Source organism: Panthera pardus, unplaced genomic scaffold (genome assembly GCF_024362965.1).
Source record: "Panthera pardus isolate Hobbes unplaced genomic scaffold, ASM2436296v1 HiC_scaffold_22, whole genome shotgun sequence".
Lineage (NCBI taxonomy): Eukaryota > Metazoa > Chordata > Mammalia > Carnivora > Felidae > Panthera > Panthera pardus.
Genome location: NW_026526788.1, coordinates 42,491,961 through 42,518,992, shown reverse-complemented (window position 1 = coordinate 42,518,992; position 27,032 = coordinate 42,491,961). Strand labels below are relative to the sequence as shown.

The window sequence follows — 27,032 nt, the reverse complement described above, 5'->3', positions numbered from 1 at the left end:
GCATTCATCACAGAGAAAAACTTCACCTTCACTGTTTCATACCACTTCAAAGATTTCTAGCATTAGCATAAGAAAAAATACTCCTATCAGTTTCTGTAAACATTTTGTGCTAGAGTTACCAACGATAAGATGGCAGCTAGAAACATCAAGTCCTGACTGAGAAAAATATGTCCAGGTGTTATAAGGTAGAAAGCAGTAAGTGTTCTAAAGTGTAACAATGCATAGCAGACACAGGAATTACCTAAAATTATTTTCTTGTTACATACAAGTTTATTATTACTAAATACATTTTAAAGAATAAAAGGAAGATGGAAATGGACCCATCTGTAACATGCCTGTATTTTCATGCAGGCTCTGACATGCATCATGCAAACTGGAAAAAACAAAAACAAAAGAGTGACTATGAGGAAGGTGGTAGGAAAAAATCTGAAATTGTACTGTACCACGCTTTGTCAGAGAAGTAATGGACTAACTTCTCAACTCCTTGCCAATGGCATAATGGGAGAGCAGAGACAAGAAAAAGACAGGACAATGGTGTCAGAGACCACACATAACACCAAGGAATTGCCATGACTGGGTATAGCAGCCAACAGTATTTGCTTTGCTTTTGTTGTGTTTTCCTAGGCAGTATTATTTTACTTAGTATATTTGTATAAAATAAAAACATTTTTAATAAATTTATACTTTCTTGCTAAAGAGGTTTGCAAGTTAATGTAAATATTCATAACCACATAACAGTATTATGTAAAACTTCTCACACTTAAAAGGAATCATTTGAAGAATCTTACCAGTTAAAATACAGATAGAATTTTGATACAACTTAATATTCATACTCCGTAGATCTAAAATGGTTCAGCCACATGTATCCCTTACAAAGCAAGTAGAAATTATTTCTTTAATAGTTTCAGAGTCTTGCACATTGTAAACTAAATACAATTCAATATTAGTTTTTTACTTTTATTACTGTTGCTACATTAAAGACCAATTCAAGTATAATCTGATCTTCATGTCTTAAATGTGATGTTCTAAATTAATAAGCAAGGTCTCCACACATCACTATAAAGATGGAAGACATGACCGGATTCCTAGCCTAACATAACTAGATTCAAAGAATTCTGTTCTATAATTCACATGAAACTTTCGAAAGTTTCTTGGGAACCAGGAATGCTCTTATTCATAACTCTAGATCTCATAATGGTGCCTCTAGATCTCAGAGAATTTAGAGTAGATAAGTGATTAATAAATAGAAATTATATATAAACAAATTCTGAGATAAGGAGTTCCATAGCTTTTGTAAGTTGATCAGTGAACTTCTTTAAAAACTATTAAACTGATTATTGACTTAAGTAAGCATTTACTACACAGGCACAATCAATTTGAGATGCTTAATTTTCATGGGTCTTTATCTCTAAGACACAGAACCTATTAGCATTTACCTCTGGGATTCAGAGTTCAGAAAATAAAACTAAACATCATAATAGTACAAGTCCATTGGTGTGACCAGTAAGCATGGTATATTTATCCAGAGTAAGATACTGCAGGCATTATGATACAACAAATATGACTAACAAAACAATCCCACAATCTACAGAGCAGGTTGTTTTAAAAAGCTTATACAGAAAACAGCAATTGCTGGGTTTCTTCATACGGGAAAGTTCCCAGAGAAACTAGTTTATGGGACAGCCTCCTGGACCATGAGTTTGATGCACATTTCTAGTCAATTAACCAAAGACTAATCTAAACAGCACTTGAAAATAAATAAACAGCACTTGAAATTAGCTGCAAAAAAGGACAGAGTGCCATATTCTATTTGTTCAGTTTTTACTGAGTTACTCTAGTTACCAATTCACTGAAAAATATTTTATTTTTATGAAAAGTCACTCCCAGAGCTAATTTCTCATTAAAGCACTGAAGCTAACGCTGCACTTACATATAAAATTGATGACAGTCACATGGTAGAGCCAGATTAAGCCATGTTAATGTATACTCTATGAACACGTTTAGCAATTCAACAATATACATCAAGTGTTTCTACAAAGTGCACACACCCTTTGTTTAAGTAACACCCTTCCAGTAATCTACATAAGAGAGATGATGATATTGATCTATACACAAGAATAAACTGCACTGTAAGAATATATTTCATAGGGAAAATTGGAAACAACATCAGTGCTCAATAATATTAATTAAAATGATTAGTCATTAATTAAATTGATATTAATGAAAATTATAGTATATCCACATAATGTATTATCATGTATCCATTAAAATGATGTTTTCAAGAAATATTTACTATATGAAGAATGTTCATGTAATGATGCTATGTGAAAAAAAGCAAAACCAAAAATTGGGAGGAAAATGAGAATATTATATGTTCTAAGAGCAAGTACTATTTCATACAACTTTTATCTGAATTTTAAATACACACACGTGTGTTGGGTTGTAAATACATAATTTCATTTAGTAAATATATACTGGGTTGTTGATATAAAATGAATTTGTAAGTGTCATTTGTCAAAAAGGTTTGTGAAATATCCTCTGAGGGTTATAAAAGGAAGAAGAGGAGGAGGATATAAGACAATGTAATCATCATTATTAATGTTATTCTGGGCAGAATACAGTTAGTTATTATACTATAAATTTAGAAATCAGGCAATACTAACACTACATCAAGAAACTGCTGAGCTATGAAGACACATGTATATAAACTTACGTTATTTTTGTTATTTAAAATCAAATTTGCCTCATCTAAGTTATTGCATGTGGAAGGTTAGGTCGATAAGATTTGTAAATTCTTTCAAGCCAAGATATTACAGAGCTAATTCAACAGTCTTTTAAGGCATGACAATAAATAGACATTATTTCAAAACATACTTCTTGAAAAGCCAAGTATTCCTAAAAGCATATGCTCTGGCAAGAAGTGCTACTTGAGATTATCATTAAGGATTTTTACTCGCTAAAAGCAATTTTTTAAATTAAATTTTCCTACTATGAGGTGGGTTATTTATCATTTTAATTTTACACAATTGGCAATTAAAAAGACTAAACCAGTATTAGTTAAAATATTTGGACAAAAGCTGAATGAAGTTAAGACAATAAGAAGACCCCTTCTATGTCTAAGTGTAGATATCTTCTACTAACCCAGAGAAAAATTTAATTTGAAATTGGAAGAGAAGCATCATCCAGTTGAGATTAGTAATATACTCAAGAAAAGAAATATAAGTCAAAATTTCCTGAGAAAGAAAATATATATATATATGTGTGTGTGTGTGTGTATGTATGTATATATATATATATATATATATATATATATATATATATATATACACCAGGATTTTCTTAGACTTATCCTTAAATTCAGCAAGAACATCCTTGGCCAATGCAGCTCTCTGGAGTCACCAGAGCTAAACATTCCCTGTAAACATTAATTATTTCACTCTCCACATATCCAGAACAGGTTATCTCATTATGCTGGAAGGTCTACTATTCTTAATTAAAAACAAAAAGAAAACCAGATTGTCCTTCCTGAGACTAACAGCCAAGCTTGCCTTGCTTCTGCATTTAGAAAAAAAGGCAGTTTACTTATATTGATGCTCAAGAGGGCCTTGGAAAGAACTTGCTAATGAAAGAGATTATAATAAAGGAGAACTCTCTCAACTATCTACCATCACTTACAGAATTAGTCTCTTCAAAATTCAGCCCTAGGAATCATATACTGACTGACACAGAGACAAACATTATTTCAATAAATGTAAGTTTAGTGAAGGAAGGGGGAGATCTATTCCAAAACCTGATAAAAACCACTGTATTCCATACCCTTCTCCTTTTCTATATTAAAAAAAGAATTTAATATTCTAAAATTTCTAAAAAAATTTAAAATTCTGTATTTTATCATTTATAATTTACATAATTCTATATTTCATATTCTACAGAAATTCTATACTTTAAAGACATTTAAAATATTCTTAAAATTTTAAATTAATAATATTTTATTAATAAGCTGCTTTAGTTTTCAGAGGAAATCCAAAACAGTGTAGTAGTTTAGAACATATTTTTCCTCTAAAGGAACCTTCCCAGCTCAGTAAGAAATATCGAAAAGCCATGAACAAGTCCTCTAATTATTACTTTCCACAAATAGGGTCTTACAAGTCTCAATGATCAAGTTTCAGGGCTAGTTCTCTTAGCTATGTAAGCTGTGAGAACTTACCCAAGAAAAAACTCCAATATTGGTGTATTATCCTCTAGGTGGCTAACCAAAACTTTCTTCTTACTAATTTGAAGATGCAGAGAAAGAAGGTTTGATCTAGAAAAGGCAGAAAGACAGAATTTTGATAGTGTTGATAGACAGTGCTGCTTCATAGTCAGAAAATAAAAGGTAGCTTTTGACCCAAGAGGAAAGGAAGAAGCATTTGAAAACGGAGGACTAATAAATGACTCAACAGAGGGACAAGAAAATTCTAAAGCTATACAAGTAAGAAACTAGTGAAATGAGTGTTTCTGAGAAACATGTTTTGAAAACAAATGTAAACCTCTGTTTGCAATACAGAATAATTAACCTTAAATTTCAATTCCATATTATAGCTAGTTGAAGGGAAGGAGAATGAGGGAGAAAAATGGTGGGAGGAAAGGAGAACTACAAGGGGTTAAATTCAAGGCAGAAATGTTAATCTGAGGTAAATCTGTCAAAGCATGCAATTTACTGGCTGCAGGCCTAAAAATATATTATCATGTTATAGTTGCCCTTTGAAATTCAGATTCGTTTACTAGCATTTTAATGTAATTTCTTATGTGCTAGTGGTATCAAAATAGAGGAGAGAGGAAAGGAAAGTACTTAAAGAGAAGAAAAAGGAGGGCTACAGAGGTGGTGGGAGATGGAAAAGGAGGAAGATGAGGAGGAGGAAAAATCCCTTTTCTTGGTGCTTCAATTAAACAAATTAACTTGGTAATAAATAATTTGATATAAAAGCCTATTTTTCTACATGCTCATTTTAATTTTTATTTATTTATTTTTTTAAGTATGCTCCACACCAGCACGGAGCCCAAGGCAGGGCTGGAACTCACAACCCTGGGACCAAGAACGAGATCAAGAATTGCACACTCAACCCACTGAGCCACCCACAAGTTCCAATCCTATTTTTCTTTAAAACAGAAAGCACAGGGGCGCCTGGGTGGTTCAGTCAGTTAAGCTTCCGACTTCGGCTCAGGTCATGATCTCACGGTTCATGGGTTCGAGCCCACATCGGGCTCTGTGCTGACAGCTCAGAGCCTGGACCCTGCTTCAGATAATGTGTCTCCCTCTGTCTCTGCCCTTCCCCTGTTCACGCTCTGTCTCTCGAAAGTAAATAAATGTAAAAAAAAATTAAAAAGAAATAAGTAAAATAAAACAGAAAACACAGAAGGGAGGGCGATGTTAATAGCCAAAAAATAAGCTTCAAACTTTGCCTCAAATTCATGCTGATACCTCATAATTTTCCAAATTCCCATAAATGAATTTTTATTTGAATAAATCCCATTTCCTAATTTTAACTGCTTAAAATTTCTCCCTTTTGGACCTTTCATACTTCGCATGGATAAAGATAATTTATGAAAAAATTGATGTGAATCAAAAATCAGGGCAAATCCATGGAGAAGGCATAAAAGTGACTGATTGACAATATTATTATCTCTTTTTCATTAATATTAGCTTTTTTTGGGTGACTTTTCAAAAAAGATAAAATATAACCAACTTACCAGGTGTACTTAAGTACATAATATAACATAAACACTGTTTAGGAAAGCAGATTTAATGTAAACAAAAATTTTCTTAAGTCAATTACTAAATCATTAGAAATGTTAGTAAATCATGCATATTCAAAAGCCATTTTCTTCTGTACTGTAAAGCAATTGGATGAATTATAAAACCATATTAGTTGTTAAAAAATACCCTTGAAGAATGATTAAAAAGACTTCTTTTAGATGACAGTGAAATGCAATCAAAGTTTTTTGATTAGGAAATATTTAAAGAAATGTGCAATGGTCTAGTAAGCCTGCTCCCTCAATAGTATGCATCTGGCCATATCACTGTAGGAACTGTGTACTTTTTTTTTTTTAACATAACTAGATTAAAAAAATTGTTATTCATATATCTCAAGGTCACTAAAAAAGAAAATACATTAAAGGCAGATGCATGTCAGCAGGTCTAGGGTCACTGGCAATAGGTTTAAACAGTATTAGAATGAAATTAACTTCAGGTAGTTTTCCTAAGGCTCTAAGTAGATGTCTATTCACATGCAGTCAAAGGAAGAGTTAATTAAGAGAAGAGAGCCCAGGGAGTGCTGATTTAGCACATGCCTGCAGGTCACTCTGGACAGGAGAGAGGGTGCTGGGGAAGGGATAGGTCATGCAGAAGGGCAATACCATGAAGGGGAAGCCAGAGCAGGATAGGAGTGAGAGACACAGACTCACTCTGTCTGCGGTGCGGCGGAACAGTCCGTGGGATCCCCTGGAAGGAGCCCTGCCAAGGAGAGAAGGAGGGAGCAGAATACCCACCCTGTGCAGAGAGAGATGGGGTGGGGAGGTATAATAAAAAAGGGAACCGAAAAATAGAGAAACCAAAGTCATACTTTAAAAAAAAAAAAATAACAATAGTGTTAATAAGAAGACAGATTTCATTTTTTTAAATATAGGTAGTTCAAATGATTAAAATACATCATAATCGAAAATTAGGTATTTTTCATATATTAAAAAATTATTTTCCCCTAATATTTATAGTTAACACATAAGAAATAAAAAATATATATTCTTCCTGGTATACATTACATTTATCATTATAGCTTTTTTTACAACAGCAGATTCCAGTCTTTTGCAAAATTTGAAAGCATTTAAAAGGGGAGATACACTTTTAAGTATTAAACACAGAAATTGCATCAATTATATAAATCAGGCAGCAAAAAAAACTATCATACAAAAAATGTTTACTTCTTTTTAAATCATAGGTTTTCAGAAGATTAACAGGTAAAATAAAGAACACTGGTTGAAGATAGCAGAACCAACACAGCATTAAAAAGACTGAGAATGTTTTGAGAGTGAGTACCATCAAGAATGTGACATACAGGCCACAGGTTAAACATGCATGCTTTTTTTTTTTTTAATTTATTTTTTCAAATTTACATTCCAGTTAGTTATCATATAGTGCAACAATGATTTCAGGAGAGGATTCCTTAAAGCCCCTTACCCATTTAGCCCATCCCCCCCTCCCACAACCCCTCCAGCAACCCTCTGTTCTCCATATTTAAGAGTCTCTTCTGTTTTGTCCCCCTCCCTGTTTTTATATTATTTTTGCTCCCCTTCCCTTATGTTCATCTGTTTTCCATCTTAAAGTCCTCATATAAGTGAAGTCATATGATATTTGTCTTTCTCTGACTAATTTCACTTAGCATAATACCCTCTAGTTCCATCCACATAGTTACAAATGGCAAGATTTCATTCTTTTTGATTGCCTAGTAATACTCCATTGTATATATATATATACCATATCTTCTTTATCCATTCATCCATCGATGGACATTTGGGCTCTTTCCATACTTTGGCTATTGTTGATAGTGCTGCTATAAACATGGTGGGGAGCATGTGTCCCTTCGAAACAGCATACCTGTATTCCTTGGATAAATACCTAGTAGTGCAATTGCTGGGTTGTAGGGTAGTTCTATTTTTAATCTTTTCAGGAACCTCCATACTGTTTTCTAGAGTGCAGGCATGCTTTTTAAAATGAATAATTTATGGCTTCTTAGATTTACTTAATAACAGATTATCAGAATTGGAATACACCTGCAATGGCATTTACTTCAGTCTCCTCACTTGGGTCATCAAGCAAGAAAAAATTTATTCAATGTCCCACAAATAGGACAAAATTGGGTCTCAGGTCTGTTCCTGGCCTCCTCACCAACTGAAATACATCCACAAATAAAACTATTAAAACACTAACAAATCATCAAGGAAAATGAGCTGTAAATCATTATACCCAGTTCAATTTGCAAAAGAAAGTATACATAATTTTTAGACCAATTAATTGGACAGAGAAATAATTTATTAGAAGATTACTAACATAGTTTATTGGTGTTCACAGTTTTCATAAACACTAGTCCAAATAAATTTTTTCCCACTTGTTTATCAATATTTCTTGGCTCAGTTCAATATAATCAGGTATTCTTTAAATTTAAGAGTAATCGTAACTACACTGCTCATATAAAACAAAAACAAAATGATCCACTTTCTATGTTAATGAAGAGGAAAAACAGCTCCAAGGAACCACATGGAATTAATGATCTTTAGAATATCCTAGTTAAATAAGATCCTACCTTTTGAAATTATCTTTTCTCCACTAACTTGGCCATAGATGTTTGCAAAAATAGCTTACAAACTATTTAATAGGGTGATGATCCCCAGTGCTCTCCAAAAATATTACCTGATACAATTCTATTTTGCTGTTTCAGAAATGTTTTGGTTCAAAACCTTTACACAAAACAAGTCCTCAACCAAGAAGGGACATGCACTTTTCCTATGAGTATCACCAAGGCCAGCCACTGCTCTGGGTAAAGACACTTTCAGATAGGGATTTTGTACATAAGCTAAACTAGCAGTCAGGGATTCCTTTTCAAAGAAATAAATTCTCTCTGGGGTTCTGTGAATATAGTACTAACTGGGAGCCAGGGGAACTGTGTTTTTCTTTGGATCTTCCTTAAGTCCTGCAACCTTGAAAAAGTCACTGATTTTTCTGAGCCTCAGTTTCATCATTTGTAAGATGAAAGACTGGAATGTGCTATAGAATGAATTATTTGTGTTCCCCCAAAATTTGATGTTGAGATGTATTTCCCCAGTGTGACGGTATTTGGAGGTAGGGACTTTGGGAGGTGATTAAGGCATGGGGGTGGAACCCTCATGAATGGAATTAGTGCCCTTATTAAAAAAAACAACAGCAGCAGCAACAACAACAACACAAAAAGCTCCCTAGTCCCATCTACCATGAGAAGACATGATGAGATGACTGTCTATTATGAAGGCCCTCACCAGAAACTGAATCTGCCAGTGTCTTTGATCCTCGGCCTCTCAGCCCCCAAATCCATGGGAGATGGATTTCTATTGTTTATAAGCCACCCAATCTATGGTATTCTGTTATAGCTTCCCAAGCAGACTAAGACAGAATAGTTTATCTCTAAGAAACTTCTCACTTTTAGTTCTTATCAGTTACTCACATACCTGTCCTAATCCCTACTCCAGTCATTTTTATCCTTTAATTGTATAATTCTACATATATGGCATTTGAAACAACTTTGTATCAAATGGTATCTCATGATAATTATTTCTTTGAAATACTTTTAGTGTAAGTATCTGTCATGATACCTAAAAATCTGACAGGAGTTTTTTTGTTTTTTTGTTTTTAATTTTTTAATGTTTCTTTATTTTTTGAGAGAGAGACAGACAGAGCATGAGCCAGGGAAAGGCACAGAGAGAGGGAGACATAGAATCCAAAGCAAGCTCCAGGCTCCGAGCTGTTATGACAGTACAGTGCCCCATGAGGGGCTTGATCCATGGACCATGAGATCATGGACTGAGCCCAAGTCAGAAGCTTAACTGACTGAGCCACCCCAGCACCCCAAACCTGGCAGGAGTTTTAAAGGATGTTAAATGTCCTACCTTCTTTACCTGGCACACAGCAGGCTCTTAGTAACTGTTTATGGATTTAAACTGCATTAAATGAAGTTACTGTATTTACCTAGAGATGAAGCTATAATATTAGGCCTGAATGCATATTACAAGCACCTAAGAATCTTAGAAATAAAACTGATGACACCCATCTTCACTCACCCAAGAGAAACAAACCATCATCTATGGGGCAAGGTTTGAGCATGAGAGGGAAAGAGAGACAACCTTGTGAAATAAACACATAAATAGCTCTGCCTGCTACTGCCAAGGGGCACCCATTTAATAAACTGTTTGAACAGTTGTCATTTGAATTTATGACTAGAAAGGCAAAAAATATTACTCATTTTACTTACTTCACTTTTCCACTTTTCCACCTCCATCTGCCCAATTCCTATCCAGCCTTCCAAGCCCATTTCAAATCCATTCTCTAGAAGCTTTTCCGGATTCTACCTAAATTAACTATGATCACTCTTGTTTATAAACACCCACATCATTTGGTGGTACTTGTCTCAGGGAATTTTTCTTCTGCTTTTCATTATATTGATTTGAATATTTCTATTATTCTTCTATTAAATATAAGCATCTTGAGAGTAATAATAGCTTTCTTACTTTCCTTGGTGTCAATCATAGTTTCATTAAGAGATGTTCACAGAAAAAGCAAGAGTGGCTATATTAATATCAAATAAAGGAAGATTCAGGGAAAACTTCCAGGCATAAAAAATTACCTTATAAAATGATAAAAGGGTCAATCTACCAAAAAGACATAGTGATCCTAAACATATATGCACCAAACTACAGAACTGTGTAACACATGAAACAAAAACTGACAGAACTGAACGGCCAAATCCACAATTACAGCTGGAGAATCTAACACCCCTCTCTTAATAATTGATAAAACAACTAGACAATAAAATCGACAGTGATACCGAGGACTCAAGGACATCATCAATAATCAGGATCTAATCAATGTTTATAGAATACTCCATCCAGCAACAGCAAAATATGCATTCTTTTTAAGAGTCCATAGATCACTTATCACCTTTACCAGTCTAGGCGATAAAACAAACCACAACAACTAAAAGACAAACTGCACAAAAGGTGTTTTTTTAATATAAAGGGGACATTTAAAAAAAAGTTTATTAATATATTTATTTAGAGAGAAAGAGCATGAAAGTGAGTGGAGGAGGAGCAGAGAGAGAGAGCAAATCTCAAGCAGGCTCCGTGCTATCAGTGCCAGCACAGAACCTGTCATGGAGCTCGAACCCATGAACCATGAGATCATGACCTGAGCTGAAATCAAGAGTCAGATGCTTAACGGACTGATCAACTCAGGTGTCCCACACAGAATGTGTGTGTGTTTTAAAGGAATGAAGTTCTTTGTTTTTTAAAGTTTATATACTCATTTTCAGAGAGACAGAGAGAGAGAGACTGAGAGACAGAGAAAAAATGGAGAAGGGGTAGAAAGAGAGGGAGGAGAGAATCCTAAGCAGGCTCCATGCTCAGCATGGAGCCCAACGTGGGGCTCAATCCCACCACCCTGGGATCGTGACCTGAGCTGAAATCAAGAGTCAGATGCTTAACTGATTGAGCCACCCAGGCGCCTCCAGAATGTGTTTTTGACCACCATGGAATCAAATTAGAAATCCAAAACAGAAAAATGACAGAAAAACTTCTGAACACTTGGTTACTCAACAATTCATGGATTAAAGAAATCTCAAGGGAAATTAAACACACATGCGTGCGCACATGCACACACGATGAATACAAAAGAAACACATACTGAAAGTTATGGAACACAGCTACAGTAGTGACAAAAAAGAGAAAAAAAAAACCCACAAATCAACAAGCTGAACTGCCACCTTAAGAAACTTGGGGAAAAAAAAAAACAAAATAAACCAAAAATGAGTAGAAAGAAGGGGGCGCCTGGGTGGCTCAGTCGGTTAAGTGTCCGACTTCAGCTCAGGTCACGATCTCGCAGTCCGTGAGTTCGAGCCCCGCGTGGGGCTCTGGGCTAATGGCTCAGAGCCTGGAGCCTGTTTCAGATTCTGTGTTTCCCTCTCTTTCTGCCCCTCCCCCGTTCATGCTCTGTCTCTCTCTGTCTCAAAAATAAATAAACGTTAAAAAAAAAAAAAAAGAAAAAAATGAGTAGAAAGAAGGATACAATGAAGAGCAGAAACTACTGAAACTGAACACAGAAAAACAGAGGTAATCAAAGAGATAAAAAGTTGGTTCTTTGAAAAGTTCAACAAAATTGACAGATCACTGCAAATGATAAAGAATATTGAAGAGAAGACTTAAATTAGCAAAATTAGGAATGAAACAGGGTATCAATACAGATCCTCCAGCCATTAAAAAGATGGCAAGACAATACTATGAACAACTTTATAGTCATAAATTTGACAAAAGAAGATATGGATGAATTCATCAAAACCACAAACTATGAAAACTCATCTGAATTGAAAGAAATCACTTGAATAGGTCTATAACAATTAAAAAACTCCCCCAGGGGCACCTGGGTGGCTCAGTCAGTTGAGCATTTGTTCGACTCTTGATCTCACCTTAGGTCATGATCTGACAGCTTGTGATATCGAGCCTGCTTGGGATTCTCTCTCTCCCTCTCTTTCTGCCCCTTCCCAGCTCATGCTCTTTTTCTCTCTCTCTCTCAAAATAAATAATAAATAAACTTAAACCCTGCCCTCCGCAAAAGAAATCTCCAGGCCTAGGTGGTTCACTGGATAATTCCACCAAGTGTTTAAACAATTAATACCAATTCTACACAATCTCTTCCAGAAAACGTAACTAGAGGAAAAAATACTTTCCCACTCATTTATGAGGCTAGAATTAACCTAAAACAAAGCCAGACAAAGATAGTACACCCCCACCCCAAAACAACAATTACTCCTCACAAATATAAACGTAAACAATCCTTAATACCACTGAATAATTCAGAAATACATAAAAGAATTATATACCATGACTAAATGGGGTTTAGGTCCACAAGATTGATTCAAAAACAATGAATGCAATCAGTAGGCTAAAGCAAAAAACAAACAAACAAACAACAAAACATATGTTCGTATATATTAGTATAGCAAAAGCATTTAACAACATCAACACACATTCATGATGAAAACTCTCAGCAAACGAAGAATAGAAAGGAAGTTCCTCAACTAGCATCTTTCAAATATCTATAGCTAACATTCATTTAACGGTGAAAGACTGAATGCTTTTCCCCGTAAATCAGGAACATGGCAAGAATGCCCACCTTCATAATTCTTATTCAACTTACTACTGGAAGTTCTAACCAGTGGCATAATGCAAGCAAAGAAAAGATATATAGACCAAAAGTAAAAACACTGTTCATATTTGCAGATGACAGGATAGTCCATGTAGAAAATCCAGATTTACAGGAAAAACGCCCAAAACTTGTGGGTTTAATAAGTTCATAGGATACAAGATCCATATACAAAAATCAATTGTATTTCTAAATACCAGCAATGAACACATGAAACTTAAATTTAAAAGACAATGCCATTTATAATAACTCAAATTGATGAAATACATAATAAATCTAAGCATATGAAGAACTTGTATTCTAAAAACTAGAAAATGTTGGTTAAAGAAATAAAAAATGATTTAAATTAATGGGGAGCTATACCTTATTCATGGATGGGAAGACTCAACATATATTAAAGATGTTAACTCCAAAATGATATTTAAGTATAACATATTTTCTGTCAAAATCCTGGCAAGAATTTTTGTAGATAAACACACGCTAATTCTAAAATTATGTGGAAAAGCAAATAAATTAGAATATATAAACGATTATGAAAAAGAAAAAGTAGGAGGAATCACTCAAGACTTTTTATATAGTTACAGCAATCAAGACAGTGAGGTATTGGTGGGGGGTAGATACATAGATAAATGGAACAGAGAAATCAGAAGCAGATCCCCACAAGTATATAGTTCACTGATTTTTGACAAAAACACAAAAGTAATTCAACAGAGAAAGGGCAGTATGCATGTATGTACGTATGTATGTGTGAATGTATTTATTTATTTTAGGTAGGCTTCATACCCAGTGCAGAGTTCAATGCAAGTTCAAACTCAGGACCCCAAGATCAAGACTTGAGCTGAGATCAAGAGTTGGATGCTTAACTGACTGAACCACCCAGGTGCCCCATAGAAAGTATAGTCTTTTTTAACAAATGGTGCAAAGCAACTGGATACTGGAAGGAAAATAATGAACCTTGACCTAAACCTCATATCTTACATAAAAATTAAGTCAAGATGGATCACAGATTCAAATGTAGAATGTAGAAGTATAAACATCCTCGACGGAAACAAACTTTTCAACGTCTTGGCCTTGGTGAAACATTTAGGCATAACACAAAAAGCACAATCCATAAAAGACAAAAAATATTCATAAATTGGACTTCATCAAAATTAAGATATTTTACTCTTGAATTACTAGGTGAGGAAGATTTCCCCAATAAGGGGAAAATTCTTGCAAACCACATACTTTACTCTTATGTAAGGACTTGGATAATATATCAAGAACTCTCAAAATTCAACATTAAAAAAATTAAAAATCGAGTTACAAAATGGGAAGACAGGAAGATGTATTTCAAGAAGAAAATGGCAAGTTAAATACACAAAAGACATTAGCGCCATTAGCCATTATGGAAATAGAAATTAAAACCACACTGATATATCACTAGACACTTAGCAGAATGGCTAAAATTAAAAAAATAACACTACTAAATACTAATAAAGATGTAGAGAAACCAGGGGCACCTGGGAGGCTGTCAGTTAAGTGTCTGACTCTTGATTTTGGCTCAGGTCATGATCCCACAGTTTCGTGAGTTCAAGCCCCATGTTGGGCTCTGCACAGACAGTGCAGAGCCTGCTTGGGATTCTCTCTCTCCCTTTCTCTGCCCCTCCCCCACTCGTACTGTCTCTCTCTCAAAAATAAATAGATAAATTTAAAAAAATATGCAGAGAAACTGTATCTCTCATACAATGTTGATGAGAATCTGTTCCAGCAGTTGTTCTGATAAGCAGTTTGGGAGTTTCTTTGAGAACTAAATACAGAGTTACCATGTGACCCAGAATGCACACTCTGGGCATTTATCCCAGAGAAATGAAAATTTCCTCTACACAAATACTCGCAGCAGCTTTATTTGTAATAGCCCAAAACTGGAAATGATCAAAATGTCTTTCAATAGATAAAGTGGTTAAACAAACTATAGAACATCCATATCATGGAATACTACTTGGCAATAAAAAGGAGCAAATTACTGATAGACACAACTTCTTGGATGAATTTCCTTATGCTGAGTGAAAAAAGTCAATCTCAGGGTGCCTGGGTGGCTCAGCTGGTTGAGCATCTGACTTTGGCTCAGTTCATGATCTTCATGGGTTCAAGCCCCATATCAGGCTCTGTGCTGACAGCTCAGAGCCTGAAGTCTGCTTTGAATTCTGTGTTTCCCCCTTTCTCTGCCCCTCCCCTACTCGTGCTCTGTCTCTCAAAAAATAAAATAATATGTTTAAAAAATTTTTTAAAAATCCAATCTCAAAAGGTCACACACTATATAATATCACTTACATAAAATTCTTGAAATCACCAAATTAAAGGTATGGAAAAACAGATAGTGGCTGCCAGGAGTTAGGAATGGTAGAGGAAGGGAATGGTCCTGACTCTTAAAAGGTAGCACACAAGGCAAAACTTCATAGTGGCACAATAATTCTGTATCTTAAATATGGTGGTTGTTGCTGGAATCTAAGCAGTAATAAAATGGCATAGAACTACAAAAATACTAATGTCAGTTTCCTGGGTTTGATATTGTATTGTAACTACATAAAGTGTAACCATTGTGGGATAATGGGTGAACCATACAAGGGATCTTTCTGTACTATTTTTGCAACTTTTTATAATCTGTGAGTATTTAAAATAAAAAGTAAAAAAAAAGAGAAGAATGAAACCATAATGCACTTTAGAGTAATACAGAGGAAAACTATTTAAAATGCTGATTACATTGGTAGGGAGAGAAAGAAAACATGTTTAAAGATATTCTCATCTCTATAAAGGTAATTTCCCTGAGTATGAAAATAAGAAAGACTATGTACTCCTTTTAACAGTAAACAACTGAATTAGCTATAAAATAAATACACGACTAACTAAACCTTGAGATCAGGCAACTTCAGAAACAACAGATATCTGAGCAACACTAAGCAGCAGTACTAAGAGTAGGCACTGGCTCCCCATGATTCTATATCTATTAGTAGTGTTTCCACAACAAAAGAGAACTTGTAGAGAAGAACCTAACTTAGAAACTTAGAAGATTTAGGATTTATAAGATGTAAGGAAAGGGTGAGAGACCTGATCTTCAGCAAAAAGACAGCAGAAGCAAAGCAAGTTCCCAAATGCATGGAGCTGTTCCAGCAGTGAGTGCTGGAACACACTACATCCCTGAACTGAAGTCTGCCGTTAGTCATGGCAATTCTATGATGGAGTTGAAAGCCAGAAGGTCTAGTCCCCAAATCTGGAACACATGTCCACCATCCTCTGGTCCAGAAAGAAGAGCCTCATTCTCCTGTCCTCTTAGGTGTCCTTTGCTATCTGCTCACGAATATCATAAACTAAGAATCAGGCAATGTCTTTGATTTAGCATCCAAAACCCTTAGCACACTGGGACTGAAATACAGAACAAACTAATCAAAGTTCACTGAATGAATGAATAAATGGCTCTATGGTTTAAAAGCTGAAGGAATGTACTATTTATTTATTTATTTATTTATTTGGTCAATTCCTGCTACTTAGTTCAGGTTTAAAGCCTAATCCAATGACCTCCACACAGAACTGAATTATGGCTGGTCTGAAAGGAAATGTACTCTAAATGCAAAATACCCCCCAAATGTCAAAGACTTAGTACCAGTAAAAAATAAAAAATCAGAATGTAAAATATCTCAATATCTTCTTTATATTGCTTTCATGCTCAAATAGTACTCTTGGGTTAATAAAATGTTTTATTAAAGTTAATTCCACAGGGGGCCTGGGTGGCTCAGTTGGTTAGGTGTATGACTCTTGATTTCAGCTCAGGTCATGATCTCACAGTTTTGTGAGATTGAACCCCGCATTGATAGCGTCCCTGTGGCAGTGTGGAGTCTGCTTGGGATTGTCTCTCTCTCCTCTCTCTGCCCTTCCCCTCATGCCTCTCATGTGTGCGCGCTCTCTCTCTCTCTCAAAATAAATAAATAAACTTAAAAAAATTAAATCTGCTTGTCCCGTTTTCACTCTAATTTGGATACTAGGACATTTACAAATGTAGGTCACAGTATATTTCTACTGGAGCACTAATCTAGAAGGCAGCAAGTGCATAATTCTGTCTTAGTTGATGCCATGAAGTCATGAAGTTCCCTAAGCTCTAACCAAGAAAGTACCTTTTGCTCATCGAAATCTACTTTAAATCTTCTGATGACTTTTAAGATGAAATGGTAGATATGAGATGCTTTCTGCTAGAGAAACCACAATGGTTGTGTATAAAAACTAAGAGCAGTAGGTATGCATATGAATATATTCAATCCAAAGGGAAAAATAAAATCTACTTATAGAAAAACATGCCTGGGATATCTGACAAATAGTTTAATAATATGCATGATATTCTAATTACACTTTAAAATTGGTGGGACATAAAAAAAAAAGAAACAAAAACAAAATAAGGGAAAAAAAACCCTGAAAAACAGAAGTGTCTGAACTCAGGGTTTTAGAGGCAACTTCATTTTTCTCAAGATAAAGTCTACTGAGACCAAGTCTTCACATAAAAACATTTGTGTGAGGGCCGCATGAGTGGCTCAGTTGGCTGGACGTCCGACTCTTGATTTTGGCTCAGATCATGATCTCACCGTTGGTGAGATTGAGCCCCATGTCTAGCTCGGTGACAGCGCGAAGCCTGCTTGGAATCCTCTCCTCACCCTCCGTCCCTTCCTTTGCTCTCTCTCTCTCAATAAATAGATAAACTTAAAAAACAGAACAACCATTTGTGTGAACTCTGTGTGGGATAAGGCAAGGAACTGTGAGCCAATTCTGTCAGAACACTTGTAGCTCTCCCATCAAACAGCTTTTTCTTAATGCAGAGGTGAGAACACACAAGAGTTTCCACCTGAAGTTAAGAGTGTAGGGGATTTTTATCTTAGCAATGAGGAGATAAAACTTTTCCTGATTCATGATTAGTTTGCTTATTTCTCCCTCTTCTGGGAGAGCTTAGGAAACTTCCTTAGGAAACTTCCTTGCTCCCAAAGGATTTGTGGCACTTGGCACTGCAACAGTGAGCTTTCCTAGTAGATAAAGCTTTATCAGTAAAGATTTCTGTCCATACACTCAAGTCTCCCCTATGCTCTTAATCTACATCTCTAGCTAATTTCTCCTGATTGATTTCATCTGAAAGACTGATTTGATCAAGATGCTTCTTTTTTGTTTTTTGAGAGAGAGAGAGAGAGAGAGAGAGAGAGAGAGAGAGAGAGTAGGAGAAAGGGGCAGAGAAGACCAAAGAGAGAGAATCTTCAGCAGGCTCCACATTCAGTGTGGAGCCTAATGTGGGGCTCGATCCCATGATGCTGGGATCAGATGCCACCCAGATGCCCTGATCATTTGCTTCGAGAAACCTAATAGGATCATCCATTTCTCACTAATTGCTATCATTAAATTTCTAAGAGCAAAATCTCTTTATGTCCTGCCTACACCCTTGATGTACAAGTCAGTAAATTAAAATTCTATATCACACAAATGAAATGGATCCCAGTAGTAGAAAACTTTGGTGGTATCATTTGTTTTTTTAACTATAGTATAGGTAAACTTTGCTTCTGTCAGTGGATACTTTAAACAAAGTTTTAAAACTTCCTTTTATAATTCTGGCATTTGGTACTGGAGGGCACAGATTTAGATACCCTTAAATTTACAACTAGATAAGTCACTCAGTCGCTAAGATAGTCATATTTAATTTGTTCTTAGCCTTGAAAAACAATTCTATTTTTCAGTTAATGGTTTCAGATGTGTCCACAAAAGTTATAGTGTAACTGTTTAAAAATCAGTGTAAAGATACACATAATAGAATTCTTATTGTGTTGCCATAAATACATGCAGCTAGAATGTGATGTCTCAGCTATACAGGTGGCTCCTGTTAGCATTTGGGTCACAGGAACACAGGCCATATTCAATGGTCAATATCTAAAAATGACTAACATTAACAATTTAAAAATAGTTATATGATCACATTGTAATTATTTGTTTAAAAATTTTTTTAATGTTTATTTATTTTTGAGACAGAGAGAGAGAGCATGAACGGGGGAGGGTCAGAGAGAGGGAGACACAGAATCTAAAACAGGCTCCAGGCTCTGAGCTGTCAGCACAGAGCCCGACACGGGGCTGGAACTCATGTACCGCGAGATCGTGACCTGAGCCAAAGTCGGACGCTCAACCGAACGAGCCACCCAGGCGCCCCTAATTATTTGTTTAAACATCAAAGTATATGTATATTTCACTTAAAATACTTCTAGTAGCATATGTTATATATAAGCAATTAGTGAATATAAATAAATAAAAGAACTCTACAAAGAAACAAATCCTTTAATTCCCTTCAGAAATATATAGGAGTAATAATATAACACTTATCCAATTGGGAGAAAATGGCATACCAAAGTATAAAATCAGGTCATTATTCTCACGTAAAAATTAACTAATAATTATGCTGCCCAATCCCAAATCAGGAAGGCATAGCGTAAAAGAAAAAGGACTTAGGAGAGTGTCCTCTTAAGACAAACCTTTAGGTTGTAATGTTCCTTTCATTTAGTATTTCATCTTCTCTCCCAAGCAAGAAAAAAAAGGGAGGGAGTGGAGTTCTCTAATAGTTACATATATCATGCTGCTAGGAACTAGACAAACTACTTTTCCTTTGAAAATTATAAACGGTTGACATGACTTTTGTGATGGGTCTGTGATAAAGATCTCCAATTTTATCTTTTCTATTTTATAAATAGTTATGATAGGAACAACCCAAGATAATGCTATTCATAAGAATATACTTGTATACAATAATGTCCTACTATCTTTAAAAATAAACTTTTGTCAAGTTTAGGGATTTAAAATTAATCTTGGTTTCTAACATAATCACTATTTCCTAGTATTTCTAGTCTTCAACGACTTTTGTGTAAGTGATTAGATACCTTCCACATTGTTGTTCTTTCCACATTACCCGTTTCACCACTTTATCTGGGTATTTTGTCCCTCAGATGAGAATATTTCAGCAAAAGCAGACTTTTGTCTGACTAATAGCCAGTTTTCAGAACAGTAAGGTCAAAAAAGACAGAGGTTGTATAAAGACTCCCATGAGGATGAGAAAATGGAACTTCTTACACTTAATGAAATCACCAAACTACTTAGTAACAGTGTCAGAAAGCACAAATATCTGTGAGGAAACTGGAGAAACCTGGAAAGCCCAAATCTCCATCTAGAAGCAAGAGGCATAATCTTATTTTCCAATTTCCTCCATCAGGTAAGGTTCCACACCCTTTGACGTTAAAGAAATATGATATCATCTCTGCCTACTGGCATCTTTTACTTTCTATGATTTCAACTACAACCTTGGCCTTCTTCACCAAGCTCCTTGATTCTTCCAACTGGTCTTTCCCAATCTTTGGAACCTTATAGAACTCACTACACTTTATATCATATCACCAGTTCCTTTAATAAGCACTTGCTAATGGAGGAAGGAATCCTTATTTGTCTGTGTATTTCCTTCCCCAATTCCCTACTTCTACTGCAAGAGCCTAATAACTGAGATGAGAGGCTCACAAATTTTTGTTGAATAAACTAATTATTAGCATCATACCTTATATACAGCACACACAAAAAATTACTTGTTAGATGAAATGGAAAAAAGCATCTTGTAAGCTTTAAAGCCAATAGCTAAACTTTAAAAATTGGACTATTGATCATATTAACCACTATGGTTCCTTGTTCATTTGTTAATAGGATTCCACTGCTAAAGTAAGGCAAAAGAAGCGTCAAAGGTGGCTTTCTAAGGCATTCCCTTAACAAAAAAAATATTTATTAGCTGGCACCCTACAACAGGATCATGATGACTAGATGGCCATGTGATGATTCTCTGGCACAGGCATACCCTGAACTGAGTTTTAGAACTCAGATTAAATTATGGTCAGTATATTTTAGACTAAATATATTTTGAAAAACAAGAAGCACGGAACACGTGGCTACTTTCTACTGTTCAGAAGAAACCATTCCCTAACTATGCCTACATATCTGCATCTTAATAAATTTATACTTCTTAATAACCTCAACATTTAAGTAATTATAATGATAGAATATATTTGAAAAGTTTCAACAACAAAATAAAATGCTACATCATATATTTTCAAAGGGCTATACGCTGCTAAAGAGGGAAGATTGCATTTTTTGGATTTCTATTTCTTTTAGGGCATGAGGAAATACTACTCTCATAAATACATGCAATGAGAGGAGACTAGACACTCAAATAAAACGGGCTATAGTGTGAAGAATGGAAAAGCTATTAAATGCACATTCATTACATAAGACACACAAGAGAAGCTTTAGAAAGCACATAAACACCTAAGAGACAAGAAAACTCAACTTACCTAAAAAAAAAAAAAAAAAAAAACAGCCATGGCAAATTCAAAATTATTAGATTAGAGTAAAAAAGAGTGGAACAAACATCAAAAGAATAAATGACATGAGAAGAGGTTCAGGGCATATGTTACTTACAGGAATTCTTCTCCAGGGTGTTTGAGTATATTTTTCAGCATATGTGCATTTTTCCTCTTTAAATTTTTGGTGGCAGTTACACCGAGTTGCCTGAATAAAACCACAAATTTTTATACTAGTATAATTCTCTACATACATATACATACAAAGTATAGGCTCACTTAAAGGGTAAAAGACCAGTACCACAAAAAAAGGGGCAAACATCCACATCTATTCAGAAGTTTCCCAACTTATTCAGAGACTGGGTTCTACAGTTAGTCAGTAAAGCTAAAATTCTGAATAGTAAAAATTAACCTTGGGAACCTCTTACATTATCCATAAACACATTATCTATGATCTTATGTATATAAACATAGTACTATGTATATAAATGTATAATATATACAGCAATATACAGTTTATAAAGAATACAATTGCAAAATCTAATTTATTTCTCTAAACTACAATGGTACTATTAGTCACCACCACAGTTTCTTAAATTCATTTTTGATACAACTCTACTAGATACTAAATACCACCAGTCCACAAGTAAGGTTATCTATTCATATGTGTAGTGCTTTTTTAAGCCTCCTTAATAATGTGTTAACCTTATTGGACTAAACAATTTGAAGGATCTCTGCCTTTTGACAAGATCCATCTGACCATTTCAGTTCACAAATGAATTCTCTACATATGATTCTACTCACAGCATACTCATTTAGTCATTTATACAACCCAAAGCAATGTACCTATTGTATAAACTTTGGTCTCTCAAATAAATAAATACCGAATTTTTAAAAAGAATGAAAAAACCGATAATAAGAGTTTCTCCCTAGTGTGAAGTTGGATGATGCCCATATTATTTATTAAACAACCCCACTGGAGGTAAACATATTATCTTGTAGGAAAATCTACATAGTAAATTCTTGATTACTGCATCAAGTTAAAATTATGTGCCTACTTTAAAAATATTTTAAATATTTTGTAATTTTTCTTAATTGTAATCAGATCATTCCATTTTTCATATATAAAACAAGATCTAATTGCAAGCAAAAATCTCTATAGTAAAGACATTTTTCCATTCCTAAGAAATGGGATAGTCACAGAAATAAAATTCAATATATAAGCAGGCAACTTAAGAGTCTTGTGGAATGCACTGTAATAGGATGTAACTTTTAATATATATGGGAGGCATGTAAAGAAAAGATAAAGCATTTATTTTAATGCAAGCACATTATGTATAACCTATCCTGATTAGTGCAATTCCAGAAGTAATTTTCTTTTTGTAGCCTATGTGCTATCATATTAAGAATAGTATTTGGCAAATGTTTGAACTTTCCAATAATTTTCAGAATTATTTGTGACGCTTCAATAGATCTAAAACAACTACCCAAAGCATTTCCTGTCCATGTGCTCATGTTCTATGTAGTCCCATATTTCAGGAAAGTACATCCTATCTTTTGACCCAATGATAGATTTTGATTAGTTTGAACCAATCAGATTAATCCCATTCCACTATACTTAGGAGGGACAAAGAACCCAAATGTAGCCAATACAATGTGAGAAAAGTCTGCGTTATTTCTGGGAAAGTGCTCTTGATTTTTAAAATAGGCATGCAAAAAAAAAAAAAAAAAAAAAAAAAAACCCACAAAAAAACCCCCAGGCCCTTTTCCTACTTTTGGGGACTAATATGCAAGTATGTGACATATAGAACTAAAGAAGACATCTTGTAATCATCAAAGGTCAGCTAAAAGGATTCCAGAAAAGCCAACTGAGAACTTCACCGTTACCCAAATGACCATTTAAGTAACCATGAAAATTGGTGGGATCTGTATTATTTTGTTACTTGACTTTGCAAATGTTCTAATCTTTAAGTTACTTTTAATTTAGCGATTTTTACTTGGAACTTATCATAAGAGATGCACTGATTTACAAGCTGGGTGATCTGGGACAAGTCATTAAATAAGAGTTAATATTTATCATGCATCCATGGTCCAGGTTATAGCATTAGGTAGTTTACATAATATAGTTCTTTAAATTATCATAATCTTTTTTTTTTAATTTTTTTTTTAACGTTTATTTATTTTTGAGACAGAGAGAGACAGAGCATGAACAGGGGAGGAGCAGAGAGAGAGGGAGACACAGAATCTGAAACAGGCTCCAGGCTCTGAGCTGTCAGCACAGAGCCCGACGCGGGGCTTGAACTCACGGACCGCGAGATCATGATCTGAGCCGAAGTTGGACGCTTAACCGACTGAGCCACCCAGGCGCCCCTAAATTATCATAATCTTATACGGCATTATTTTTATTATCCTCACGTATAGAAAAGGCTTAGGAGAAATTAAGTAACTTCCCCAAGAGAACATTGCCATTAAGTTTCTGAACAAGGATTTGAACCCAGGTCTATCCAGCTTTTCACAGCTGATCACAGTTTTTCAAATATATGATCTAGTCATATATAAGCGTTAGTCTGCTTAAGCTGAGTTCTACTTCCTATGACTCTATAAAGAAAATTCCACACGATTATTCTGAGGGTTCACTGAGAAAATGTATCTAAATTAACTATTACTTAACTAGTGTAGTGAGGGAAAATTAAAGGGCATTCTTAGCATTTTAAATAAGGTTTAAATTGTTGAGCGTCTATACTTTCCAGTTAAATTCTTGAAGCATTGCAATTTGATTTTACAACTGGACATTTCACACAAAATATGAATTCTATGTTTTATAGCTGTCACTTTACTTTTCTGAAACTCTAGATACAAACACAGGTTGGGGTGACTGCATATATATTTTTTTAAAAGATAAGATGCATTGAAGTTCGAACTAGAAAGGGACTTTGAAATCCCCCAGAAAATCCTTCACATTTTTTCCCTTAAATTCCAGTGTTGTTAACATACAATGCTATGTTAGTTTCAGCTGTATAACACAGACCATATACCAATTCCATACATTACTGTGTTCATCAAGTGCACTCCTAATCCTCTACACCTATTTCACCCATTCCCCTACCCACCTCCCCTCTGGTAATCTGTTCTTTCTAGTTAAGAGTTTGCTTTTGGTTTATTTTTTCTCCATTATTCATTTGTTTTGTTTCTTAAATTCCACATATGAATGAAATCCTTTGGTATCTGTCTTTCTCTAACTGGCTTATTTCACTTAGCATTATATTCTCTATATCCATTAATGTTGTTGCAAATGGCAAGATTTCATTCTTTTTATATGGTTGAAAAATATTCCATTACATACACACACATTCATATATATGAATCACATCTTCTTTATACATTCTTCTATCAATGGACACTTGGGCTGCTTCCATAGTTTGGCTATTATAAACGATGCATAAATAAACATGGGGTGCATGTATCCCTTCAAAGTAGTGGTTTTGTACTCTTTGAGTAAATATCCAGTAGTGCATTTAATGGATTGTAGGGTGCTTCGTTTTTAACTTTTTGAGGAACCTACATATTGTCTTCCACAGTGGCTGCACCAGTTTGGATTCCCACCAACAGTGCACAAGGGTTCCTTTTTCTACACATCCTTGCCAACACTGGTTATTTCTTGAATTTTTGATTTTAGCTATTCTGACACGTGTGAGGTAATAGAGCAGTGTAGTTGTGATTTGCATTTCCCTGATGATAAATGATAGGGAGTGTTGTATCATGTGTCTGTTGGCCATCTGCAGGTCTTCTTTGAAGAAATGTCTGTTCATGTCTCCTGCCCATTTAATTGGATTATCCTTTTGGTATTGGGTTGTATAAGTTCTTTATATATTTTGGATATTGTTTCTTGAATATGTCATGTGCAAACATCTTCTCCCATTCAGCAGGTTGTCATTTAGTTTTGTTGGTTGTTTCCTTTGCTGTGCAGAAGATTTTTATCTTTATGTAGTCCCAATAGTTTATTTTTGCTTTTGTTTCCCATGCCTCAGGAGACATATCTAGAAAAATGTTGCTAGGACTGGGGCGCCTGGGTGGCGCAGTCGGTTAAACGTCCGACTTCAGCCAGGTCACGATCTCGCGGTCCGTGAGTTCGAGCCCCGCGTCAGGTTCTGGGCTGATGGCTCGGAGCCTGGAGCCTGTTTCCGATTCTGTGTCTCCCTCTCTCTCTGCCCCTCCCCCGTTAATGCTCTGTCTCTCTCTGTCCCAAAAATAAATAAAAAACGTTGAAAAAAAAATTTTTAAAAAAAAAAGAAAAATGTTGCTAGGACCAAAGTCAGAGACATTACTGACTGTGCTCTTCTAGGATTTTTATAGTTTCAGGTCTCACATCTAGGTCTTTAATCCATCTTGAGTTTATTTTTGTGTGTAGAGTGATAAAGTCATCCAGTTTCCTTCTTCTGCATGTAGCAGTTTAGTTCTCCCAACACCATTTGATGAAGAGACTACCTTTTTCCCATTGTGAATTCCTGCTTCCTTTGTTGATCAACTGACCGTATCATTGTGGGTTTATTTCTGGGCTTCTCATTCTATTCCATTGATCTGTGTGTTTATTTGTGCCAGGGCCATACTGTTTTTGATTACTACAGCTTTGCAGTACAACCTGAAGTCTAAAATACCTTCAGTTTTGTTTCTAAGATTGCTTTGGCTATTTGGGATCTTTTGTGGTTCCACACAAATTTTAGGATTGCTTGTTCTAGTTCTGTGAAAAATGCTGTTGGTATGTTGTTAGCAATTGCATTAAATCTGTGGATTCCTTTGGGTAGTATAGATATCTTGACATTATTTGTTCTTTCAATCAGTGAGTATGGAATGTCTTTTCATTTCTTTGTGTTGTATTCAATTTCTTTCATCCTTGTTTTATGGTTTTCAGAATATTAAGAATTTCACCTCTTTGGGTAAGTTTATTCCTAGCTATTTTACTATTTTTGGTGCAATGGCAAATTGGATTGTTTTATTAATTTCTTATTCTGCTGCTTCATTATTAGTACATAGAAATGCAACAGATTTCTGTACATTGTTTTTATATCCTGCAAATTTACTGCATTCATTTATCAGCTTTAGTACTTTTTTGGTGGAGTTTTTTGGCTTCTCTATAGAGTATCATGTCATCTGCAAATAGTGGAAGTTTTACTTCTTCCTTAGCCAATATGGATGTCTTTTATTTCTTTTTGTCTGATTGCTGTTGCTAGGATTTCCAGTACTATGTTGAATAAAAGTGGTGAGAGTAGACATCCTTGTCTTACTCCTGACCTTAGGGGGAAAGCTCTCAGTTTTTCCCCACTGAGTATGATGTTAGCTGTGGGTTTTTCATATGTGGCCTTTATTATGTTGAGGTATGTTCCCTCTAAACCTGCCTTGTTGGCGGTTTTTATCATGAATTATGTTGTACTTTATTGAATGCTTTTTCTGAACTTATTGAAATGATCATATCATTCTTATCCTTTCTCTTATTGATGTGATGTATCATGTTGATTGATTTGCGAATACTGAACCATCCTTGCATCCAAGCAATAAATCCCACTTGATAATGATGATGGTTTTAATGTACTGTTGGATTTGATTTGCTAATATTTTGTTGAGGATCTCTGCATCTATCTTCATCAGAGATATATTGGCCTATAGTTCTTTTTGTG

The 27,032-nt window shown here is 35.0% G+C and overlaps 1 protein-coding gene across 8 annotated transcripts in view; it reads right to left on the bottom strand.

Moving 5' to 3' along the window:
• CCSER2 (coiled-coil serine rich protein 2) overlaps nt 1-27,032 on the bottom strand; it is a 190,853-nt gene that overhangs the window by 10,820 nt on the left and 153,001 nt on the right. For 4 of the 8 annotated variants that reach the window (XM_053909653.1, XM_019444799.2, XM_019444801.2 and 1 more), the window contains one exon: nt 21,479-21,568. In XM_053909653.1, the coding sequence (XP_053765628.1) occupies nt 21,479-21,568 (90 nt within the window). Of the gene's footprint in view, nt 1-443; nt 484-6,396; nt 6,530-21,478; nt 21,569-27,032 lie in introns of those variants that run through there. The other 4 variants (XM_053909654.1, XM_053909656.1, XM_053909655.1 and 1 more) reach the window with 4 other exon arrangements.